At 41.6% G+C, this 19766-nt stretch overlaps 2 protein-coding genes and 1 long non-coding RNA gene across 6 annotated transcripts; 2 read left to right on the forward strand and 1 right to left on the reverse strand.

Annotated features, from left to right (window-relative positions):
* Positions 1-1273: 1273 nt before the first annotated feature.
* Positions 1274-15005, reverse strand: Gm38640. 4 transcript variants are annotated; one of them, XR_882291.3, is made up of 4 exons: positions 14865-15005; positions 14118-14241; positions 2737-2782; positions 1274-1455 (listed from the first exon to the last, which is right to left on the reverse strand). It is a non-coding gene; the product is annotated as a predicted gene, 38640 (long non-coding RNA). The 4 variants fall into 4 exon arrangements; XR_882290.2 differs by lacking the exon at positions 14865-15005 and adding an exon at positions 14776-14852; XR_882292.2 differs by lacking the exon at positions 14865-15005 and adding an exon at positions 14807-14845.
* Rhox2f (reproductive homeobox 2F) lies at positions 4953-9691 on the forward strand. Its single transcript, NM_001085356.1, has 4 exons — positions 4953-5047; positions 5210-5621; positions 7167-7212; positions 9466-9691. Exons 1-4 carry the CDS (start codon positions 4981-4983, stop codon positions 9514-9516), a joined length of 576 nt encoding a protein of 191 aa, NP_001078825.1. The 5' UTR covers positions 4953-4980; the 3' UTR covers positions 9517-9691.
* Rhox3f (reproductive homeobox 3F) lies at positions 14884-19028 on the forward strand. Its single transcript, NM_001040089.3, has 4 exons — positions 14884-15064; positions 15315-15684; positions 17558-17603; positions 18793-19028. The coding sequence occupies exons 1-4, from the start codon at positions 14884-14886 to the stop codon at positions 18841-18843; spliced, it is 648 nt and encodes a 215-aa protein (NP_001035178.3). The 3' UTR covers positions 18844-19028.
* Positions 19029-19766: the final 738 nt, after the last annotated feature.

A 19766-nucleotide genomic window follows, 5' to 3' on the forward strand; every position in this document is an offset into this window, starting at 1 on the left:
TTGTAAATGAGAAAGCGTGTAACATCTACCTTTCTGCATCTGGATTTTCTCACTCAGAGTACTTGTTTCCAACTCTATTCATTTGCTTATGAATCTCAGACTTTCACTTTTCTTTAGGGCTGAGTAATATTCCGATGTTCCTACATTCATTACCCATTTATAAACCCATGGACAGCTAGGCTATCTCCATCCCTTGGCTATTGTAATACAACAGTGAACATGGATGAGCAAGAATCTTTGCTGTCAGATATATGCCCCTTGAGTATATGGCAAACAGTGGTATAGCTGGATCATGTGGTAGATCTATTTCTAGCTTTTTTTTTTTTTTTTTTGTAAAGCAACACTGATTTCATTAGTGACCACACTAGTTTGTAAGTGCTCATCTTTCCCCTCACCCACACTGGCATTTGTCTTCATATTGTTTGTTTTTGTTTTTGTCATTTTGACATCGATCAGCGTATGACTGTTCCATAGAGCCAGAATGATGAAAACAATAAGCCACTGGGTGGCTATTTATTTATTTATTTATTTATTTATTTATTTATTTTTAAAGTCACGTTCAGTTTTCAGGAACTTTTTTTTTTTTTTTAGTTTTTTGGAGAAACACTGATGTTTGCCCAGTTTCTGAAGCCATGAGAATTATACAGTTTGAAAATACCTCAAAGAGTGTCACCCACCTTCTGCTCTGGAGAGGAGGGATGGTGTGTTTCTCGGGCTGCAGGGATAGGACACAAAAGAGAAGGAAGTGCTCTTGCAGCCTGAATGGGATGTGGCTTCTAGTGGCTGTGAAGCACCCACACTGGAAGTCACTTCTAGTGTCCTAGCTGCTTCATACAGTGGGAGAGCTGCAGGGAGAATTGGGAAGACTTGCTGCCTGCTTCCCTTGAATTTTTGACTGCCCTCTTGGGAAGTTTCTGTCAAAGCCCAAGGTTAGAGCCTGATTCCAAGGTTTAACCCTGTTTGGAAAAATTTTTTTTCCTCACTAAGGACTTGTCTTCCCTTCCTTCCACATTTGTGGTCTCACAAGTAGAGAGGGCAGGAGTGAGGGCAGCATGATAGTGGACAGAAAGGAATGTGTGAGTCAGAGCAAAACCAAGCAAGGTACTTAGGAAACATGCGTTATCATGTACATGGGACATAATGACGTTGACTTAGTGATGTCATTTTATGGAAAGATACCTTGTCATCCTGTTTCAAGGACAGCTCTTTGGTAACTTTACAAGTTTCATACTAATTTGTAAAAACAAATGCAGCAAAAGTACAGAGACTTCACTTCTTTATTAGAAATACAGATGCTGCGGACATAAAACCGTAGGTGGCAGCAACAACTTGTCACTATCCAGCTCCGGCACACGGATGGTTCTCTAGTTCTCCTGCATAGTCTTCAGAGGCACGTCGGAGCATTTATAGCTTCTGCTGCCTCCGATATGGTTCTTGTCTTCCCTTAAGCCAATTCTACAACAATCCAGAAAAAAAAATGTTTTGGTATCATAATGAGAATTATACATCAGAAACCACATCATGTAATATTAGTTGCCCTCTATACTTTACGTCAATAGAATTTATATTAATATTATCTTGCTCAGAAGACCCTGGTGTCTCACTCTGTAATTCTGTGAGGTGCTGAAGACCTGGTACAGAGTGCAGGGCTTGCCTAGAATGTGGGAGCCCGACTTGTGTGGCCTTTGAAGTGCAAAATAGTTCCCGGACATTGGACCAAACATTGCACACCAGGTGTCTGTCTCTACTGTAGAGCCCTCTGCAGATACTTATCAGCATTTTTGGGCAGATGCAGCAGCATGGTCCTGAGAGTTATCATGACGGGTGTCCGTATCTGCTTGGCTTCACTAGGCACCTCCAAACAGCAGGAGGACTGGACTCTATGATTTCCCCATGCCCACGGTCTCTGTTTAACCAAGTTTACATCAGCTTTCTGAGTGCCTGGCTCTGCCTGAGAACTAACCATTTGTGGTGCACTTAATTTGCTCCTATAAGGTTAGAATTTATGCTTAGTTTTCACTATTTCAATTGTTTAGGATCAGGGTTATCTCCAGTAATATTCTTATTTAAATAATTCATATTTCATAACCACAGTGGGATGTCTCATCATTGATATCCTGAAGATATCAATGTTCCAAAGAATTTCATATATATGTATATATGTGAGTTTGAATATCAATTTTATTAATACAAGTATTAATGCATAGAGAGTATATGGTACAACATATATTTGTAGTTTATATGCAAGATACATGTATATCTGATCTGTGTGTATGTGTTCTGTGTTCCTTTGAGAAGCTGTGCTCTGTGTTAAAATGAGCCATTTCAAGTTGGTTGGGGTTTCTTATTCAATTTTATACTCAGAAAGAACATAAGGCTCAAAAGTCATTATAGGCTGTAGAGAAGAGTTAAGAGCACTTGATGCTCTTGTAGGGGAAGAACCAAATTTGGTTCCTATCCCATGCATAACCACTGCTAAATCCAGGGAATTTGATATCCTCTTCTCTCTCTGAGAACACCTGCACACATGCTACATGCACACACAGGCAAATCTATACACGTGAATGAAAATTATAAAAAAGATTTTAAAAATGTCATTTTGAAACATAGCACTTAAAACACCACCACCAGCAGCACCAGGACCACAACCACCACTTTGCGCCTTGGTTAAAAGTATCCAAGATAAGAATCAAGTTCTAGAATGGCTGTCCTGTCCAAATGTCTTCTTCTCCTTACCTTAACTCTGGCTTCACTCACACCTATCCATCGTGCCAGATGTCTTCTGGGGGAAAAATAGCAGATATTCAGTATTGGGCATTTTGAAAGAAATGAAAAGCTTTAGCAAAGAGAAGGAAAACAACCTTGTGATAAAGTGAATGCATACAGAATGGTGGAAAAACCTTTACCAACTATAATTCTGTCAAAGTGTTGGTGTCTAGAATATACAAAGAACCTTAAAAACTAAATGGCAGGAAAACATGCACCCAGTTAAACATTTCAGCTTGAATTAGACAGGGAGTACTCACAAGTGCCCTGTGGATATGAATTCATGCCCTGTGACTACTTATAAAAGACCTGCACAGAAAAAGGCTAGCCAAAACGCTACGGCGAATAGGAGAAAGCCTTGGGAATTTCCATGCAAATGGTAAGGGTGACCATTGACTTCAGCTGGGGGAAGGAGAGTCACTTTGCTGCCATGGTAACATCATGAAGATGTTATGCATGCTCCAGTAATGGTCTTACATCAGTATACACACAGGCAGCAAAAAAAGAGACTAAGTAGATGTTAAAAACATAAAATAGGAAGGGAGAAGTAGAGAGGAACAGGGCAGGGGTAATTGGAGCAAAGAGAATGTGAGGGTGGATTTGAGCTGCTGCATTATAAGCAAGGATGCAATGCTCAGACAGTAAAATTAGACAAAATGTAAATCAATTCGGCTGCTCACTGCATGACAGGATAGTAGATGAATGAGAATTGTTAAGCCGAAACGAATGCACTATATTTTTTTGACACATAAACTCATGTCTCAGGAAATTACCTTATTGAGACATAACCTTATTAAAGAAAAACTTCTGAACACACTCACTAACTAAACATGGTTTGGAAAAGCTGAGCAGCCTACCTCTCTCTGCCAGTGCTCACATTACAGGCACTGCGGCATTGAGCCTCCATGCTTGCTCCTTCAGTGCTCCAGGTAAACCATGGGTGGCTTTATACATGTTAGGTAAGACTCTGCAAACTGAGCTACATCTCCAGCAATAAACATATGTCGTCACTATTTTTCCAGACTGGAGAGTAAATTCTCCAGTACTTGACACTGACACGAGCAATGCCAGGATTTAGAGCAAAGAGGGAAGAAAATCTAGGAAAGAGAAACATGTAGGCTTTGTTGTGAGGTAGTTATCAGAGCTGTGAGGTGAGTCTTGTCCAAGGAGAACTGCAGCACCAGGAGTGCACTCCAAACAAGGGACAGTGTGGAAAAATGATAGTGGTGCAGGGCCTTCTATTTGGGAGGATGAGGTGAAGAACTCTGTGTGTAGGATCAGGAACGGAGGCAACATTTGAAATATATATATATACATATATTCACACACACACATCCCCACACACATTATTGAACAAACCATGGGAAAATGTGGCTGCCTTAGGATGAGTCTGACTACATTCCAATGTAGGATCTGTTTGAATGACTGTTCCAGGACGTGTGTGTGTGTGTGTGTGTGTGTGTGTGTGTCCAAGACAAATGTGAGGAAGTTCAGCACAGGTAGGACAATTCTAATGGCTTTTACAAGCACTTATCTAAGCCTGAGAGTAATTCTAACTCCTCCCCAGAAACCCTGGCGAAGGTGAGTCCTCTGCTCTCACTGCTGAGCCAGCAGGGCCTGCAATTCTGCCCAAGCTCCCGTAAAGGCCGTCCTGGAAGCAGGATACACTACGTGAACTTCACTTTCTGTGAAAGCCCTAAGGAAGAACCTCCCACATAGAATCATTAGCTTATATCCGGTCTCAGCCATGGATCAGGGATGCAATGTGGAGAAATAGACCAAGCGGTATTGTCCACACATTTCCGCAAGGCCTCCGGAGGTACAGAGGTATCTTTTCTTACTCCCCGCAAATGGGTTTCCTCAGTGAACTGCCATCTCTTCCTTAGGAAGTTAATTAAACAAGGCAGGAGGACTCAGCGAAGATGCAAAGTGGAAGCCCCTAATATACCTGACTTGCAAAGAGGAACCATCATTTCCTTCTAATAATTCCTGCTCTGTTAACATTTCCACTGTCCTGAGTTTTGCAGCGTGGACTTCAGTCGCAGCAACAGGAGGACAACCAGAAGGCAGGACACACTACCATAATTGGATATATGCTAATATTGAAGATGGGGACCGGAGGTGTGGCGGCAGACCATTGGTGGCTTAGAAGCTCTACTTCCGGAATTGTTGGGGGGTGTAACAGTGAATAAGGACTTCCACGGCTTTACAGACATGGAGCGTCAAAGCATCAATTACCTGCTTGATGTGGGACCTGAGGAGGATGAGGAAAATGCGAATGGTCAGTGAGTGATGAGAAGGGTGGGTTGATGATATCCACAAGGGGAGGAGCGTCCCTTATAGGACTGAACTGGAGCTGTGCGCCACAGGCTTTGGCCTGACTCCATGACACCTCCGCACCAGCCTAGGCCCTGAGGCCTGGTTTTTCATTTCCCCACTTAAGGTGTAAAGACTCTGATGGTCTTGCTGGCTGGAGACGGAAGAAACGAGGGAGAGAGTGGACGGGGCCTGCCTGGGTCAGGAGCCTCAGCAGCGGAAGGATACAGAGCAGGAGAAATAAGTGCAGGTGGGCCTGCTGCGCAAGTAGCCGACCTCATGGATGACAGCAACCAAGAGGACCTTGGTGCCACTGCCTGTGACCAGGAGAAGGAGAAGCAGCCAGAGGAGCCAGTCCCTGATTCCATGGGAGATTTGGAAAATGTAAAGCGTGTGTCCGGGCCGTGGTCCACTGTTAATCCTGTGAGAGTGTTGGTGCCCAAATTCCGGCACCTTTGGCGACACAGCTTCAATGTGCTGCAACTACAAGAGCTGGAGAGCATCTTCCAGTGCAATCACTACATCAGCACTAAGGAGGCGTGAGTACATTGCCTAGCTTGCATCAGTTGGATGGGGGAATGAAGTTATGCACAGAGAGTTTCTCCTCCTTCCTGGTCCCCCTTTTGCCCACCTTTTATATTCAACTTTTTATTTTATTTTTGGATGTACTTTTTTTTTAAGTCTCTCTCTCTCTCTCTCTCTCTCTCTCTCTCTGTGTGTGTGTGTGTGTGTGTGTGTGTTTGTGTGTGTATTTGCATGCACAGGCATGTTGTGCTGTGCTTGTGTGTGCATGTTAACAAGACTGCATATCTGGAGGCTAGAAGACAGCTTGTGGGAGTTGTTTCTTGTTTGCATCCTGTGAGCCCTGGGTTTTGAACTCAGGCATGCAAGTTAGCACCTTTATCATCCAGCAACATTAGTGAGTGCCAGGCCAGCTTCAGCTGCAGAATGCAAGGCTATCTTTAAGCTATTAAAATAAACAAATAAAGTCAACAAAGCAAAAAAAAAAAACCAAACAAACAACCACCAGCAGCAGCAGGCTGAATGAGAACGAGGCAGTACATGTCTGTAAGCCCCGTTCTTGGCCGGTAGATCCCAAGTTCAAAGTTATCTCAATTATGTAATGAGCCCCATGCCAGGCCCTTTTCCATTAGGCCATTTGTGTTGTGATTGGCAGCATACTCCACCACATTTTTTCTGTTTGGTTGGTTGTTTGGTTGTTCCCCGCAGGGGTGGAGGAGGTGTGTTCAGAGTCCCTCTTCTGATATTTGATCCAAGATCTCACTGTGTAAGAAGGCTTCCCTGGAACTTGCAGGGAGCTTGGGCCTCATATTTCAATCATGTTTTGAATCCAGGAATGTGCGGTCAGTGTGGTGAGGTTTTCTAATACTCATTTCCTGTCTGCTGTGGCTTCTAATATTTCCTTACCCATAGTGGAAGATGGCTTAGCAGAAAAAGGCATTTACTATGAGACCCTGAGTGCCAATCTGAGGATACACACAGAAGATCACTCCCTCATGCTGTCCTCTTACATCCGCACGTGCAATAGGGACATGCATACACAAAATAATAAATTTAAAAAAGAAATGTGATATTTGATTTTTCTGGTAATCATCGATTGGAGTCTCTCATTCTTAACTGAATATTAAAAATTTTTGGATGCTTTCCATTAATCTTCTTAGTTGCAGTTTCCTTTTATCCTGACAGAACACTTTGTTTTTCCTGTTGGCATTTATTTTGTAGTTTTTGTCTTGTTTTCAGTTGTTTTGTTTGAGATAGCATCTCCTGTACCACTGTCGCCATTGTTAGGAACATTTCTTTTGAAGGTTTTACTGTCTTCATTAGTGCTTTAAAACTTGTTTATTACAGACATGTTTGGGTTTGCATATATCTATTAATACTAACTTGGCAATCAAATACTACCTGTATCATTTGCTCTAAGCACCTCAAAATTTTCAGGGTGAATATCAGAGAAAATATGACTTGAGACAAACCATTCAAAACAATGATAAAATATCCCTCTCCAATTTTATTCCACATATCCATAATTCTGAATGTTGAATGTCTTTTTATTTTACCTGTAGAAATCGCCTGGCAAGATCCATGGGTGTGAGTGAAGCCACAGTGCAGGTCAGTCCCCACAAAAAAGCTGTTTGGTAGGACAGCCATTCTGAAACCTACTGCATCTATAGGTCCTTCTGGTTCTCTCAGTAGAATTGTGTTGCCTTTGATAACATGATCAAACCATGTTTGAAAATGACTTTTTCATGATTTATCTCTAGGGTTTTTTTTTTACTATAAATATTTTTTATTTGTTTGCATTTTTTGCATGGCTACTGTTTCAGTCTGCTAGTAGAGTAGGTTTACACAGTTGAAGAGATAAACTTCCTTTGATTACAGGTGGACAAATCAAACAGAAAGGAATAAGAGTGTATAATGTTACATACATGTGAGTATCAGAGAGACTTTCTGTAGCCTTGAAACATGGAACAGAACCAGGAGTAAATCATCCCCAAAAGGAAATTTAATTGAGATGAATAAATATAAAAAGGAGGGAGAACGGGAGGGGGTGGGGAGAAAATACTTAAAAATAAATAAGTTAGTGAGGTATTTCTAAGTGGGAATACAGAAAAGAAAGTGTCAGATTTAATGTTACACATCACATACTGTGGATGATGTAGGATTTACTGCTTAGTGTCCATATCTCTAGTTTTTTTAATGTTTGTTTGGGAGCGTGTGTACGTGTCGCACGTTCATGCCATATGTGTGTGGCTGATCCAGGAAACCAGCAGAGGGCATATATTTCACATATACGGAAGAACAAGTATTTATAAGCAGCACAAATGGTCCTAGGAGCTAAACTCAATTCCTCTACAAGACCAACAAGCAGGAACCACTAGAACATCACTCTAAACCAATGAATATGGCTTTTGAGGTTCGTGGGTATTGTGGGTAGAAAATGGAATAAGAAAGCCCTACTCCTAAAGATTGGCTCATTTCCTGAACACACAAACTTCCTAAGGAACAAAGAAGTGTACCAAGCGTATTTTCACTAAGTACATATTTATGTATCACATACATGTATCCTGTGGGTAAATCATTATATGCACTATAACTTAGAAAGTGTTACACCTTATGTGTAAAATAGTTGTATTCTGTATAGATGTGAAGGACTTATATACATATATGCACATAAAAACTATATGTGTGTGTATATATATGTATATAACCATATATAAATATATTGTCAGGCTCTTATACTTTGGTGTATATGTGTGTATGTGTGTTTTGTTTCTCGGAGACAGTTTCTCTGTGTAGCCCTCCCTGTCCTGAACTCACTCTGTAGACTAGGCAGGCCTCAAAATCACAGAGATCCTTCTGCCTGTGCCTCCCTGGTGCTTAAATTGAATATTTGTGCCACAATGACCTGGCCAAGCCTAGTGTTCTGGGGAGTAACACTATTAGTGTGACATATGAATTATGCAAATTGGTATAGCTAGAGCATCCCTGAAACTATTCATAAAAATATTCGTAAAGTATATCCTTACAGTCGGAATAGGGGGGAGGTAATAATTACAGGTCAAATCCACATAACTAACTAAAATGTAGCTATACAGAGACTTATGGAAATGGAGAAGATAGCAAGTCAAAATACCCACCTTGCTGGTTTTGTTAGTTCTTTGATCTCTTTGTATATATTTTGACCATATTTATCCTGTTCCCCATGAAACTTTGTGTCCCCTAATTTTTAATAATCCATCAAGACCAATTTGTGCTGGTCAAATACATACATACACACATGTGTGTGTGTGTGTGTGTGTGTGTGTGTGTGTGTGTGTGTGTGAGTGAGTGTGTGTATACACCCTAATGTACCAAGAAATCACTGTTTCCTTGTGGTCATACACAGCCTCTTTCCATCCTTTTTCCCAAATGATCTCTGAGCCTTGGGAGGAGGACACGTGGTGTGTATGTTCTACTTGGGGATGAGACTTCTTCAATCTCTTGTTTTCTACGCTTTGATCAGTAGAAGATCTCTATGTCGATCACTACTCAAAGTAGAAGTTTCTCTGATGAGAGCTGAGGACTGCACTAATTAGAATGATACAACATTAGTTGTCAGTTTAATGCTATGCTGACTTGGCAGAGTAATAGGAAGAGGGTCTTCCCCTAGGGTTTGTCTAGGTTAAGTTTCTTAGCCCTAATAATGTTGCCAGGTCCAGGTTTCAACGTGTGGAGCAGGACCTGAATTCAATTGAAAAACTAGTTGATTACTACAAATAGGAAACGAATACTGTAGATTCTTTCTGGTTTTTATTAAGTACTTCAAATATAATCCTAGTTGTTTACTCCTGTCTACCAATTCTTTTTTCACAATGACTGTAGGAATGGTTTTTGAAGAGGAGAGAAAAATACAGGAGTTATAAGAGGCTGTAAATGCTCAGAGGTCCTCTTCCTGCTTCCCACAGCATCTCTCTGTGAAGGCTATGGAGAAGCCCCAGGGATCCACGCTTCCTCAAGGCGCCATAGCCAGACGATGTTTTCCCGCCAAAGTCCTGTTACAACACAGTTATCTCCTCAATACTTGTATTAGCAATAAAGAGCTGAATTCTCCATATATTTGTTTTGTGCTTCTTCTGAGATTGTTAAGATACATGTCTCATATCAGGGAAATGCCTGTTTGAAACAAGATCTGTTTCCAGGAGGTAACATCTGTGCATCACAGTCAGTAAGCCCTATGGATTACAGGGACTTTCCAACATTCGTAGTAGCAGTACTTTGACACAACTGTTCTTTTTTTTTGGCACCTCCTCTTATTCCATGCAAATTTACAAGAGAGATGATGCAGGACCCAAGGAGAAACAGCAGTCTCTTCCAAACACAGGTGATGCATGCCACCCTGGCCCCTTCTCAAGATTTCACTCCAGCCCGGAACTCTGACAGACCCTTCATTTGAGACAACCCACAGGGTTCACAGGACACAAGCAATGATGTAGGAAGTACATTCCTCCCAATTATTTTCCTTGCCTTTATTTTTTTCTGTGAACGTTTGGGGCCATATGTGGCATGAGACAACAGTTAATTCTGCCGTAGGTCTTAGGTTTAGCTTCCACCCTCATGCTGTTATTACACACTTAGTCCCTCAGCCCTTGTATTTCCAACAAGGAGCTGAGTTCTCAATATATCTGTGTCAAGTGTCTTCTGAGACCTTTAAGGAATATGTCTAAATTACCAAGGCAATGTCATTTAATCAGACAAGGCAGATGTGACTTTTCTTGGTTCTGATAGTTCAGAGGATCTCCACTTTCCTTGCAAATATTTCATTCTCTTCCATTCATTTAAAAAATACAATTAAATGTTTTAAATGAAAATGAAGAAAAGCTATCATTCAGTGGTATAGACAGTGGAGTCCTTCCATAGGGAAGTGAGGGTAGAAACAACAAGTGCTGAGCACAAAGGCCAGGAGCTGTAATCACAGCACTTGAGAAGTGGACTTTTGAATGAAGTGGCCCTCGTTGGCCACACAGCAAGTTCAAGAACAGCCTGCATGCACTAAATGAGGCCTCCATCTCACTTTTAAATGTGGGTCTGGGAAATGGTTCAGTAGGGAAAGTGACGGCCGGCCAGCAGGAAGACATGATTGTGACCCCCCAACCTAGATGTAAAACAGTAGCCAACATTTCAGTCTGGGTACTGAGACAGAGAAAGGTGGCTTCAAAGAGGGTGCTGGTCATCCTGCCGAGTTATAACTGTGGGTTGAGGTTTAGAGACATAATGGGATCCAGAAGAGGCTAACCTAGGGCTGGCTAGAGAGATGTCTCTGCAGTAAGAGTACATGCTGCTCTTGCAGAGGGCCTAAGCTTGAATCCCAACACACACAACAGATAGTCAAAATGGCATGTAACTCAAGCTCTATGTGATCTGACACTCTTCTGGCTTTTACAGCCATCCAGACATATGTGCACAAACCACCATCAGGCACACATATATGTACATCATTGATAAATGAAAATCAAGGGTCTGGAGAGTATGTACTTGTCTTCCAGAGGACTCAGATAGACTCCTTTCGACCTCCTGCACCAGGAGGCTCACAACCAACTCTCACTTCATCTCCAAGAAACACAACAGTCTGCCTTGTAGGCATCTGTACAAACACACACACACACACACACACACACACACACACGCACACGCACACGCACACGCACACACTTGCTGTTAAAGTAACAAAAATAAATTTTAAAAAACTTACAATAATATGCAAAGTGCTAGAGGTTGTCGCTCAATGTTGACCTCTGCCCAGACTTGTGAACTGATGGGTTCCCATCTTGAAAATACATGTGTAAACACATGGACAGACTACACATGCATAGGGTGAAAATTGTTTTAAGTAAAAGAGAGAAGTCAGTCATGTATTTGGATTGAGACACTAAACTTTTAACACTTCCACTATAAATGTTGTAAAAAAAAAGTTAATGGAATTTATAACAAAGGAATTAGAGGAACTCAAGAGAAAAGTGTTGACAAAGGATATCAAACTGTTTTCCATATAACAAATAAACATTCACAAGAAATAAAAATAAATAATAATTCTATAAATAAAAAATAACATAAGGACTGATGAGGTAGCTGTGAACATAAAATATCTTGCCAGCAGTTCTAATGACCCGATTTCCATACCCAGGACCCACATAATGGAAGGAGAGAATGTTGTCCTATGATATCCACATAGGAAGCACTGGTCCCTTCCCCTCAGCAATAAATAAATGAATTAAAAGTACATATCCTAACAGCATTATTTATAAAGTAATGACAAATAACTATATTGAATAAAAATCACTGCAGCAGCCAATAAGAGAACTGGTTAGTCTTGAAGATGGGTCAGTTGAGAGTACTCAGTCTGAGAAATGGAAATAAGAGAAGAGGGTAGTCTAGAAGATGGGTCAGTTGAGAGTACTCAGTCTGAGAAATGGAAATAAGAGAAGAGGGTAGTCTTGAAGATGGGTCAGTTGAGAGTACTCAGTCTGAGAAATGGAAATAAGAGAACTGGTTAGGCTTGAAGATGGGTCAGTTGAGAGTACTCAGTCTGAGGAATGAAGAAGAAAATATTGAAAGTACTGGGAAGTGTGGGATTGGATGGCTTGGGAGAGTGGGCAAAAGTACCTTAAAAAAAGAAAAATGTAGGGGTTAACAGGATGCATCCATGGGTAAAGATGTTTGCATCCAAGCTTGGTGTCCTGAGTTTGGTGCCCAGGTTCCTCACAGTATGACAGAACTGATTCCCACAGTTTGTCCTATGGTTTGTGAGTATGTGCCATGGCATACATCCCATAATACAAGGAAATAAAATATAAATTTAAAAAGAAAAATTGTGAGAATCCCTGAGTACAATGCCCAAGAATTAGAAGGTCTAGAGGAAGGGGGGAAATGAAGACTTGGAGAAATAATGGCAAAATGTGTAAATACTGCAAATCCTACACCATTAGCCAAGGAAAAAGCCTAACCTCATTAAAGCACCCTAAACTGAGATTGACACCAAGACTCTCCTGCTCCTGATAAAGAAAAGGATTGCTTGACAACAGCAGCAAAGAAGAAGCGCCTTATGCAAAGACACGTAAATATAAGGAAGAGCACCCTCGTGAACATGGGGGCCAGGAAGTACTGAGACCAGCATATTTAAGGCAGTGAAAGGAGCTTCGAAAGCCCCGTGGATGGATATTTCTAGATGTGACCAGAACAATTATTCAAAAAGAACAGAGGATGGTAACAATTGCCATTATCCCAGAGACCAGGAGGAGGAAGCAGGAGGAACAGATTAACATTCTGGAGATGCCTACCAAACACCGTCTCAAAAATATTTTTTAAAGAAGGGACATAGAATAACAATATGAAGTGAGAGATGGGCAGTTGTAAAGTGATATAGATTGCAATATATTATTTTGATAATGTATAATAAAAATAGAGCATCCCAAGGAAAGGAAAACTCACCATAATAAAGCACAATAGATAACGTGGATGTTCTAACCCCAAGCAGCAATATACATATTGTTTACAAACATACAGGGAATATTCTCCACATAGATAATATAATAAGTGAAAACAACACTTGTCAGTAAATTATAAAAATTAAAGCAGGCTCATGCACACTTCATAACTGTAGATGGCAGAATCATAAACGGAGAAAGAAATGGTGGTCTTTATTTAGAAAGAGTGTCATTTTCTATTTTTAGATGCGGTCATATGTCCCTCTCTGAACACAAACTCACTCTGTACACTAGCATGGCTCTGGCATCTACCTCCTCACAGGATAGCATTACAGTGCAGTTCAGAGATCATGTGACTTTAAGCATGCTGGGTAAGGACAATGCAAACTGAGCTACAGCCCTAGCCCTGAAATGTATGTCTTTACTGTTTTGACTACACTAGGTCTAGAAAAAACAATTCTCCTGTGCTTGACACAGCATTGATGGGATTTAGAGCAAAGAGGGAAGAAAAACTAGGAAAGAGACACATGTAGGCTTCGTTGTGAGGTAGTTATCAGAGCTGTGAGGTAAGTCTTACTCAAGGAAAACTGCAGGGCTCCAGGATATTTCCACCCTACACTAGGGACAGTGTGGAAACATGATAGTGGTGCAGGGCCTTCTATTTTAAGAATGAGCAGAACATGTTGGGAAAATGTGGCTGCATTGGGACGAGTCTGAGCACATACCAACACAGGGTCTGCTTGACAGACAGTCCTGGGATAGAGACCCAGGTGTGTGTGTGTGTGTGTGTGTGTGTGTGTGTGTGTGTGTGTGCCTTCGAGACAAATGTGACAAAGCTCAGCACAGGTATGACAAGTCTCATAGCTTTTACCAGTACTTACCAAAACTTGACAGTACTTCTAACCTACCCGAATCCCTGCACCGCAAGCCCTGGTGAAGTTGAGCCCTCTCATTGTTCTTCTGAGCCAGCAGGACCAGCAAGTCTGCCCAAGCTCCTGTAAAGGCAGAGCATGGAAGCACAACAAGCTCTGTGTTAGCTACCCTCCTCTTTACCTGGTGGCCTGCTTAGAGTTTCAAAGGGTGAATCCACAATCATGATGGCAGGAAGCACGGCAGCAGGTAGGCAGGAATGGCACTAGAGGAGTAGCTGGGAGCTTGTATCTTCTTCACCAACAGGCTTTCAAGAGAGGGGACATGTGTTAATTTGGAATGGTGTGGGCCTTTGAAACCTGAAAGCCCACCACTAAGAATAAGCCTCTTCCCACAAAGCCACACCTCCTCTAACAAGGCTAAGCCCCCAATCCTTCCCAAGTACTTCTACCAACTGGAGACCTAGAATTCAAATATATGTGTTTATAGGCAGTCATTCTCATTCAAACCACCACAGGATCTAAGTTCACTTTCTGTGATAGCCCAAAGGAACAGGCCTCCTAGATAATCACATTGATGTAACTTCTTTTCTCTGCCACCTACCAGGGAATCAATGTGGGGCATTAGACCAAGAGGTAGCTCTACAAACATTTTCCTCAAGGGCTCCAGAGTTACTGGGAGATATTTTCTTGCTCCCCACAACTTGGCTTCTACAGTTGACCACCATCCCCTCGGTAGGAAGAAAATTCAATAAGGTCAGAGAAGTCAGCTGAGATGCAGCTTCAAAGGTTATTTCTGCATCTCTACTTCCCCGAGGTTTGTGTCCTCCCTGAAAACATACCCTGCTCATCCCAGCAACAAACTCCTCTCACCAGGGCACCTCAGGGTGAGCACCTAATGGTCCTCATTATAGCACCTCTGGGCACCTACCTCACCATAGCAACAGGTGATGAGCATGAAGCCAGAACGTTCCATGTCTAACTGGATACATAGTAATGTGGAACCGGCTGGAAGAAATCTCTTCCAGGTCAACGGTCACCGCTCTGCTCTATTACCGGAACTACCTCAGGATTACCACAGAGCTTCAAGGTCAGTCAACGGATGTGAGACTAAAATGGACAACACCCAAGGTATGGACTGTTACAACATCAAGTACTTGTTCATTCGGGTAGTATATGAGGGTGAGGGTACAGGAGATGGTCAGTACGTAGCTGGAATGGTCAGTAGGTAGGTGGAATGGTGATATAACTATCTCCCTGAGAGACATGGAGGTGGCTCGTGAGGCATGACGGGAATGGCGCCATGGGCAGCTGTCATCTCTGCGACTTGCTGCCTACTTTTGGCGGCAAGGTTGACTTTTCTCTATTTTCCCACCTCCAGGTACCAAGGTTTTGCCGGCTGAAGAGGCAAGAAATGAGGAAGATGGAGGACAGGTCGAGTCGGCATTGGGAGCCACAGCCGCAAGGGGTAGAGGAAAAGAAGCATTAAATGGAGAGAGTCCCGCCGCTGCTGGCACTGCAGGCCTTGTAGAGGAAGACAGGAACAAGGAAGATGGTGGCACCAAGGGAGGTGAGAAGAATGAGCAGGAAGTGAGGGAGCAGATTCCTGAGCATGTTGAAGGAGAGAGTGACCAGGCTGAAGCGCTAAGGCAGGTGCCACGACGTCGATTGCACCATAGATTCACCCAGTGGCAGCTGGACGAACTGGAGAGAATTTTCCGGATGAATTATTTTCTCAGTCTAGAAGCAAGGTGAGGAGATTGCCTGGCCTTTTCTCCTACTTGATGGGAGCAAGTGCTGTTCCGAGGTGACCATTGACCTCATCCCTGCTCCCCCACAGAGCCTCGTTTTTGAATTTATATTTTAAATACAGACCTTCATTTATTTGGTTGTGGAGGGCATGTGGTGGGTCAGTGGATTTGCATGTGTGTGAGTATATGGACCACCTGGCACATGAGGAGGCAAGAGGACACTTACAGCGTTCAGTTTTATAATCCATTATGTGGGTCCAAGACATCAAACTGAAAACATCAGGGCTATCCGGAAAGCACAGGGACCCACTTAACCATCTTGTAACTCCCCACAAACTCTTGCCTCTTGAAATCCTAATCACCTGGGAAATTCAGACTGCCAGTTCCTGTGTCCTCCACTATGGTTCTGAGGTAGGAGTAAGAGTCATACAAAATGACCTTGAAGGTATTTTCATACAGTATTCACATGAGTCCAAGTACAAAACTTCAGTCCATGTCTCCTACAGTAGTTAGGTTCTTTTTAAAGAGATATGAAAGGCTGAGCTATGTTTGCCATACTACAGAGGGGTATCCTGCTGTTCTTAACGTTTTTGATATATCTGTACATCATGTATTTTTCCTTTAAGTGTTTTATAATTAGAAACTCACTGACAAATTTCTCTCCTTACCGACCACCTCCAAGATCTCTCTAGGAATCCCTTCCTGGTCTGGCACTCACATTATAGCAGCAGACTGATCTCAAACTCACAGAGATCCTCCCACCTTTGCCTCTCAAGTGCTGAGACAACATGCTCCACCAAGCCTGGCTCCCAACATTCTCCTAGTTTTTTTGGCTTTGCTTCCCCCCCCCCAAACTGCCCACAGAATATGGTCCAAAAAACCAGGACTTAATATTGAGCATGTGTAAGAGCTTTTGTGCTGAGATCTAAGGCATGTTCAGCTTAGCTGGGTTTCCCTTTCTGTTTATTCTTGTCTGCTCACTCTGTAGTCCAGGCTCACCTGGAACTCACAGGGACCCATTGTCTGAATTTCCATCCTCCGTCATTCTGGGAATTCAAGAAGCGATTGCCAGTACTATGGAGGGTTGTTGTTCTTGATCTTTGATTGTTTTGTGGATTTGTTTGATTGTTTCTTTTCTGTCTGAAGTGCTTTTGATATTTTCTTGCCCAAGGCTTGTGAGATTATGGTTCAGTGGGTAAAAGTACTTGCCACCAACCTGGAGAACCAGAGTTTTGTCCCCAGTATCCACATCCATATGATAGAAAAAGGAAACTAACTTCCAGTAGGTGCCCTCAACATCTACACGTTCACTAGGGCATAGGAGTGTGTGCGTATGTGTATACACACCCCCAAAGAGTAATTCAAATAAATGTAGCATTTCATTTTCCCCAACACTCTGTACATTGGAAGTCCTCTTATACTAATGGCACATTAGAAATTTTCCTGTCCTCCCTATTAATCCATCTTCTTTTGAGTTTAACCTTCTGTCCTGACAAAGGGACTCCCACAGCATTCCTGTGTGCATTTGCTTTGCAACTATTGCTCTGTTTGCTTTTCTCTTTTTTTTAGAGGCAGGGTCTCATACACCACCACAGAGAGTATTGACAGCATTTCCTTAAGGTTGTTGACGCCTGTGTTGTGGCTTTTAATAATGCTTTCTAGGGGCATGCATGGATGCTCATGTGTATGAACGGTCCATTAATAATAAATAAAATTACATATGGAATTTGTTTAAATCTTCAAATCCATCCAGGTAAATGTCAAAGAAGTTGGGGAATGAGACCAACATTTTAAAGCAAATATATAAGATGATTCACATTTTTTTCTTTCATGTATATCGGTAAATACTGAACATCTATCATTTTACCCTCAGAAAACAACTGGCCCGATGGATGGGTGTGAATGAAGCCATAGTGAAGGTCAGTAAACCAAAGAAAGACCTTTGGCAGGACAGCCAGTTTACAACTTGCCTTATGTCTTGGCCGCATTCATCTTATCCATGAAATTGTTAACATAAAACTGTTTCAGAGTATTTTTAAAGATTGTTTTATTTTTACTACGTGTATGTCTCTGTGTATAAAATATGTGGCCAAGTGCCAAAAAATCCAGAGGAGGACATTTATTCCCTGACGCTGGATTTACAAAATCCAGAGGAGGACACTTATTCCCTGACGCTGGATTTACAAAATCCAGAGGAGGACACTTATTCCCTGAAGCTGGATTTAGAGGTCATCTTGATGCACCCGGCTCAGACACTGGGAAGCAAACTCTGGCCCATGTGCAGGAGCAGCAAGGACTCTTAGCCACTGAGCTGTCTCTGCTGTCTGCACCAAGTTACTTTTCAGCTCTAAGGTCTTTGTGAGTAGACATGGAATAAGGAAGCCTCACCATGCACAAAGGGCATATTTCAAAATGGAACGTGACTTCCTAAACAAATAAAGAAGAGCACTGAACGACTTTCATTTCTTAGACACATACCTATTACACATACATGTACTCTGTAGGTAAATTATAAATACAGATGTCTTAACTTATAACACAGGTATTTAGTAGAGATGATTACATTAATTATGTATACATATACAGACATACATACATAACTATGTGCAATTCCTTGCAATGCTGGTGTTTTAAGGTAGAGTTACTCTGTGACATCATACTGAAGTTAGGAGCAGCACAATCATAATCTATCTCAAATGTTCAAAACCAAACATAAATTTTATCCTTGCAGAAGGAATATTAGTTAGGCCATAGCTGAAAGGCTGAACCCAGCACTCATAAAGCTGGTGAATAAGCTGGTGCATCTGCCTGAAAATGCTGCTCACTTGCTAAAATGTGAATTCAGGAGAGAGCGAAACAAGGTGAGCAACCTTTGAATACTTTTCTGGGACTATTTTGCAGTGCTGCTGTGGAAAGCAGGGTCTACAACATTCTAGGCAAGCGCTGAACATCTTGCTAACCCCTTAGTGCCTCACAAAATTAGAAAGAAGAGTTAGACACCATGTTCAAGTAACACTGATATATGAACTTATATGGTATGTTTTTTTTTCAATTATCGTCCTAAAAGTTTGCTGCTCTGAACCAATTCCTTCTTCTCACTCATTGTAGAGATGGTTTCAGAAGAGGAGAGAAAAATACAGGTGGTATAAGAGGCTATAAGGTCTCAGAAGTTCTCCTCCTGCTTCTCAGAACATCTTTCATGAAGACTGTGGAGGAACCCTGCAGTGCAAATATTACCAAGGCAACAGAGAGAAATGAATTGCTTTCTTCTCCTAACAATATGTTATTAAACTCTTATATCTGAAGCGATTATATTTCAATAACAATATGAATTTTCAATATAATTGTCCCATGTGCCTTTTGATTTAGTAACATATATGTATAAGCTCTGTTTTTTCCATATTGTAACTTTTAAAATAGTTCCTGGTAAACACTTTCTGCTTAAAATTCAAGAACACAACTTTGTTCATGTCCTGGTCACGGTAATTCTGAAACACTCTACCTACATTGATGTGCCAGCAGTATATCAGCTGAAGGATGCTGGCCCTCACCATCAGGCTTATGGCCTCCAGTTCAGAGATCAACATGTTAGAAGTCAAATAATTTTACCAGAAGAAGTATGGACTTTCTCATTGCAGAGCCTTTCACAATGAAAGCAAAGGAAATTATGAAAAAATCCTGGTGGCTGTGTGGTACAAATTAGAAGTCCCCACTGCTCTGCAAGATTATGAGGAGAACATCTCTTATCTGCTCTTTTCCTTCTATCACCATAGGCTTAGTAGGAAAGTTGCTTTAGCACATAGTCCAATTATCTCCTTGAAATAATATAGCGTATTAATACATTTTACATCATACCTCAGTACAATAGAGAAATTCTTGTTGTGTTACTTATGTTTATTCTAAATTATAAATCCCTATAAGCAAGTCACTTTGGTGATAATATTCCTGAGAGACTACTTTACATGGACTAAAATAAATCAGTTTCACAAAACAACAATCCAAGAACACTGAGTGTACATCACTGTATTCACCCTATGGCACTGTGTGCCTGAGATCTTCCAGAGTCATGGAAGATTCTGAGA

This window comes from Mus musculus, chromosome X, assembly GCF_000001635.26.
Source record: "Mus musculus strain C57BL/6J chromosome X, GRCm38.p6 C57BL/6J".
Taxonomy (NCBI): Eukaryota; Metazoa; Chordata; class Mammalia; order Rodentia; family Muridae; genus Mus; species Mus musculus.

Coding starts and splice junctions, on each gene's coding strand:
- Rhox2f (NM_001085356.1), top strand. CDS start 4,981: ATGGAGCGTCAAAGCATCAATTACCTGCTTGATGTGGGACCTGAGGAG. Junction 5,048..5,209: donor GGATGAGGAAAATGCGAATG/GTCAGTGAGTGA, acceptor TCCCCACTTAAG/GTGTAAAGACTCTGATGGTC. Junction 5,622..7,166: donor TACATCAGCACTAAGGAGGC/GTGAGTACATTG, acceptor TTTTACCTGTAG/AAATCGCCTGGCAAGATCCA.
- Rhox3f (NM_001040089.3), top strand. CDS start 14,884: ATGAGCATGAAGCCAGAACGTTCCATGTCTAACTGGATACATAGTAAT. Junction 15,065..15,314: donor TAAAATGGACAACACCCAAG/GTATGGACTGTT, acceptor TCCCACCTCCAG/GTACCAAGGTTTTGCCGGCT. Junction 17,604..18,792: donor TGAATGAAGCCATAGTGAAG/GTCAGTAAACCA, acceptor CACTCATTGTAG/AGATGGTTTCAGAAGAGGAG.